Raw genomic sequence first — 6,000 nt, 5'->3', positions numbered from 1 at the left:
AAAAAAGGTAATAAATGTTACAGGCAAGCACACAAAGCCTTTTTACTCATAAATTTTGATAAGACTTAGTCAGTCACTGTTTGAAAATATGATTTCTATAAGAAAGTGGGTTCTGAATTTCAATTAGGAAAGCCAGGAACAGACTTTTTGGCCGGCAAGTCCCAGCAGGGTCTCCCTCCAATCCCTCCAGGCTTGCCCCAAATTAACCCCAAAACAAAACACAAAATCCAGGAAGAAGCCAGTTCAGAGCCCAAAGCAACAGCCTCCTTTAGCATGGACTCCTAGGGACCTGTTTTTTGGGGGGAGATGGGATCTATGGGGGCTCCAGTGGGAATAGAGCTGAAAGTGTTTCATGTGGGCAGGCAGACTAGATCAAGGGCATCAGAGGTAGTGGGCATTTGGGGGTATCTTCCCTGGTCAGACTTCATAAAGAAGAAACTGCCAAAGAAACAATAGCTACTGTGGCAGGTTTAACTGCTATTTCTTGGGAAAAGTAAAGCATAAGGATGCTGAAAACACATACACACAATTTCCTGTCCCTGGGCCTTTAATTAGTCATTAAAAGCAAAAACTACACAGTGAAATGGATGATGTGGAAAGCCATTCTAGTATTTAATATAGTTCCCAAGTAAATGTAACTAGAAGTTGACTCTCAACAAGCTAAGTTTTCTTATTTCAGTGAATCCTAAACTTTCAATAGAACTCTTTTTACACTGGGTTAAATGGTAGAGATTTTCCTCTCAGGTCTAACATCCTATCCTTTTTTTTGAAGTACAATTAGGGGGCAGACTGGCAAGTCTGACTGGCAAGAAGCATGGCCTTTGGACAATTTAAAGGCTGAAAATTCTTCAGAAATAGAAAACTACTTAAGTGGATGCTTCTTTTAAAAAATAAGAATCAAGTCTCTTAAATGTAACTTAGGAATTAATGGTGCATCTCTGCAGGGGCAGGGACATCAAGTCTAGTCACACTGTTCTCAGAATCATTAAAAGAGCATTAGCATTGGTCAGCCAGAGGCATCCTCCCCAGTTGCTGGTCCTGAAGAAGTGTGCATTCATTCTACACTCATTGATTGAAGCAGACTTTATTAAGAAAAAACAGACTTGGATTTAAGTTTGTTGGAACGGTCTTTTACGACTGTGGGTCACACTGAAGAACCGTAAGCCAATACTCTTCCAATAACTCACCCTCTTCTTTCATATATTCCTTTCTCTTGCAAACAAATCTACAAGTTGCTGAACGCAGACTATTAAGGATGTCAGGAAAGCTTCCTCTATTCTATCACTTTTACCTTTATTCCAAGGATCCTGATTTCAGGGGATTCTTTCCAATAGTAAACTCTTTAAGGAACGTTGCATAATCTGTGTACTTGAACTGTTAAGAGAAATGGAAAACAACACATTGTGATGTGAAATATCCACCATACACATTACCTTCATGAAATTAATGCCATTTCAATATATTTTTATTGAACGTATTAGATCTTTATTGTTAAAGCTGGATAATTCGGGCAAGTAAGTTCCATAATTTTGTGGAAAATCTGAATTTATTACTGGCTTGTCAAGTTCAATGAGAAATTTTCACATAGGCATGTATAAAAGGCCTTTTATAAAAGGCTGAATTTTGCTATCAATAATTTAAACAAAAATTTAAAATACAATGTGGCATTCAGTTTGCTTACTATTGTTCACTGACTTTTAATGGTAATCAGTAAAGACAAAAATGGAAAGCAAACATTCTCAATCTGGTTTTAAAAAAGAAAATTCAAGCAATCTGTATCAGGTTTTGCCAAGTCTGGAGAATCAGTCTGTTAGCAAGTGGTGTGCGTAAATAAATAAACAAAGATGCCAGTAAAATACAACTTGGTAAATAGGCATTACCTATTTAATAAGTACAATATATACATAAAATTCTCTTGAAAAGCTTCATTTTATACAGAAACATATTTACAAAATGAACAGTATAATCAAACTAAAGATTATCTGTACAATGCACACACATATATATATATGAACTTTGGAAGGTAAACAAGTTTCATCATAGTCAAAATGGACAGCCATATGCATTTTAAAAAAGAATTTCATTCCAGAAGAAAAATACATCTTTAATATACAATTATATTTTTCATTTATTTTCCTGAAAATTCTTTGTTTGGATTATCTTCTCTTGTTCAGCCTTGAAAATTTTCAGGTTTCTAGTGCCACCAACTGGTGTTAAAAATTAACAATCTTAGTGTCAAAAAAGAATTGTTTTGTTTTAAAAAGGTTACTGGAAGATAGACCACTGGACTCAGCATCCATAAGGCAAATTAATGATATGGAATAACATGATTGATAAAAATATTTTCACCACGGTAGCATATATAACATTTACAATATTAATGGTTTCTAGTGCTTTTTTCCTTCTACTGGTAAATCTTGGTCTAAAATTATATGTAAAAGTCTTTAGAGTATACTGCAAAACAAAGTTTGGTAATATGCATGACAATGTGATTAGATTCATCTTTATAAGCATCAAGTAGACATTAATAATTTACTAAAATGGCAAAAATCAAATACCATTTTATAGTCTTTGGATTTTTTTCCTTCTTCTTAAAGAATAAACATCAAGCTGTGAAAAAGTTAGGAATGTGCAGAACCACCATGAAAACAGCAATCTGCTCTCAGCGTACCTCAGCAAGGATTCATTTCCCACAGCTTCACGCCAGAGTGAGACTTCTGGGTCACCTACTTGCACAAGTGAATTAACCCTCTTCCAACAGGGGCTGGTTGTGAGCTGCAGAGGCTTAAAGAGCCGCTCCTACTGCCTCCCAGCTGTTTTCACTAGACCATAAGCTCCGTAAGGACAGGAATTGCCCTGTCTGGTCTGTCTACCAGTATAATGATGATACCCTGTATGGTGCCTGGCAATAAGAGGTTTCTAATAACTATGTTTATTACATGAATAAATAACATGTTGGTAGCCTGACAAAATTTAATTTCAAGATAATCTGCTTTAAATGGTTATGGATAGAAAGTTTAAAAAAAAAAAACAACACTAAAGTTTAAACTCATTCTTCTGCCCAAACCCACCATTTTCAATCCTTAAAACTTATCAGGCTAACGTTTGAAGTGGTATGGGAAAAAGGGAGTCACAGCAAGTATGCACTTTAAAAGTGAACCTAGCAAAGTGTATACATATATATACACACACAAAAAAATCATTTCCTGCTCAAAGAAACCAAAATACTGCTAACAAAAACAGCATTTGATGTGTTCAATTAATAATAAACACATAAAACAAAATTTCTCCTAGATCTCAAGTTTATCTGGACCATTTTCCTTTTCTAGACACCCCATTCTTCTCTCCATATATTCAGTACAGTAAGGGTAGAAGGTCCTCTAAATGTTTACATCAGAATCTGTCTGTGAATCAGTTTAGAGAGAGGGAGCTGATAAATGCACATTTTTGTACACATTTTGCTCAGTCCTGATCCATATACAAAAGGATATAGTAGAAACTAAGGAGCAAAAGGAAAATAAAGCATTTTCTTCAAGTTTTCCACAGTTCCATACATTTATGGGTGGGAAAAGTAATAATAAGTCAAAATATGGTTTATAATTACATTCTTCTAAAATTGTTTAACCATTAAACTTCTCTGAGTGAATGCTGGCACAAATGTTAATATTGGAATGTTTCATTTTCATATGTAATATATGTATGCAAAAAAATGTATATATATTTTTAAGGTGTATAGACATAGAATACTATGGTTCTGACCACTATTTGGTCTCCATTAATATATTTTGTGTCTTGGGAGGAAAAAAACAAATATTGTAGTGTATGAATCTATATCACATAAGAAGCTATATAAATTTAGTTATGTTGACTACTCTAAATAGTCTTTGGGAGTATCGACAGTATTGTCAAAAACAACTAGGAAAATAATTCAGATGTGATTGCACTTACCCTCTTATTTCTTTATTTTGATAAATTATTACTGGTAAAAAGAACAAGATACGTTATGGTAAGGCTAAACGTTTTATAGCTATTTTAAATATAAAATGTTTCTGAACTTGTATTTCCATTCTGAAGTGAAAAGATTTTGTTTTTAGATGACAACATATAACTCAATAGACAGAAAAAATGCTACATTGAATTATCTAATCCTTAGTAACTAATCTTTTTAAGCAATGTTCATTTAAAAAAAAAAGTTGAAACACATTAAAGGGAAATTGCCACCATAAGCCCAGCCCAACTTTTAAAGCCACACAATTCTTGTTTTTTTGTTTTTTTTTTGCGCTACGTGGGCCTCTCACTGTTGTGGCCTCTCCCATTGCGGAACACAGGCTCCGGACGCGCAGGCCCAGCGGCCATGGCTCACGGGCCCAGCTGCTCCGCGGCACGTGGGATCCTCCCGGACCAGGGGACGAACCCGTGTTCCCTGCTTCGGCAGGCGGACTCTCAACCACTGCGCCACCAGGGAAGCCCTGCCGCACAATTCTTTAAAGGCTTTTAATCCACCGCAAAGCTTACTTCTGTTAAGGGGAGAAAGAAGTTGGCGAAAATCCAAAACGAAATGAGGCTTGCTGCAACATCTGTGTATGTGCCAAGGTATCTACTATAGAAATTATCTGAATATAATGAAATGTGAAAAACCACACACAAAAATTAAAATAAGTGAGAAATTACAAGAGGTGAGAAAAAAATTCAATGACAGAAATACTGATACTATGACTGTCAACATTTAAGTGTACATCATAAATATTGTAAAACTCCAACAGGATACATAAATTTGGTTCTAAAATTCCTTTGGTTACGGAGATGTAATTATTTTGTATTTTAAATAAATATACCAAACATATCATATCTGGGGACTGTAAGATCACCCCACTATAATATATAATTATACCAATAGTAAAGAATGGTGCACAGATAAAATGGTTAACAGTGCCATATGCTGGATTTTCTTGGGAACTGGTTCTTTATAAATATCTTAAATTTATCTTTATACTTGATGTCAGTAAAACTAAAGTACTTCAGTTTCAAAGAATTCATTATTCATCTCTCTGTTCTAATGAGACTAATCCATTTCACATTTTAAAATATAACTGAAGTCCACAGGAATTCTCTAAATGAGCAGATTATTTAAAATCATATTTTATGTAACTGGAGATTTAAAAAACTCAACTATTAACTCAATTCGAATCTGAAAAAAATGTACCTAGCACAAATAAGGAAACCTGACAGGGGCATACAATGCCTGATCATTGCTAGTTACCAAAAGCTAGCTTTCCTATTAGCTTCCATTAAAATCAAATGGTTTAAGAACTCATTGGCATCCCTAACACACAAGCAAATGTTATATTAGAATGTCAAAACAAGTTTTTATCACTTCTTTAGTTTTCTTCATGTTGGAGAAATAGCATATTACTGAATGATTAACACCTGTCCTTTCATGCATAATTTTAAAAAGTGAAATCATTTTTGAGATTATATATTTTAAAGGGAAGAAATATGGAGAAGGGGTTTTCAAAAGCCCTTGTCATAATGTTCAGCACTTCATATGACTATCAGCAAATTAAATAAGTTGTTCTGATTCAATGACAGGCTGTCACCACACAAAAACAAGTTTCATCAAAGCTTACATTCTTACAGTATACACAGCAATGCACTTGTATTGTAAAAAGGTACTTTTTTATACAGATGAAGCAAAACAAATTTTTTACTGGCTGACACACAAAGCAGGGAAAAGTTTCCAACAATACTGGGCAATGGCACCTGCTCCTTGTGTAGCTTTTGTCTGTTTACTGAGGAAGAACTTTGTGTTAGGTTTTCTTTGTCCTCTGTTCTAGGTCGTGCTGGTGTTTAATAAGACGTTCTATTTCTGTTCCAAGTGTTTGCAGATTTTCCTTTAACAATTGGAAAAAGAGGGAAAAGAAAACAGAACTACTAAGTATAATAAGTAAAAAGATTCAGTTTGAACTATTTTTGCCTAAATTCTGAACTGAAACAGTGACA

At 34.5% G+C, this 6,000-nt stretch overlaps 1 protein-coding gene across 1 annotated transcript in view; it reads right to left on the bottom strand.

The window, feature by feature from the left end:
- Nucleotides 1-1,191: 1,191 nt before the first annotated feature.
- CCDC186 (coiled-coil domain containing 186) overlaps nt 1,192-6,000 on the bottom strand; it is a 48,830-nt gene continuing 44,021 nt past the window's right edge. Inside the window, exon 16 of the mRNA XM_079900310.1 lies at nt 1,192-5,891. Coding sequence (XP_079756436.1) covers nt 5,808-5,891 — 84 coding nt within the window. The 3' untranslated portion in view covers nt 1,192-5,807. The remainder of the gene's footprint in view (nt 5,892-6,000) is intronic.

Source organism: Stenella coeruleoalba, assembly GCF_951394435.1.
Source record: "Stenella coeruleoalba genome assembly, chromosome: 16".
Taxonomy (NCBI): Eukaryota; Metazoa; Chordata; class Mammalia; order Artiodactyla; family Delphinidae; genus Stenella; species Stenella coeruleoalba.
Note: the sequence above shows the minus strand (reverse complement) of the source record. Positions and strands in the feature narration are given on the sequence as shown.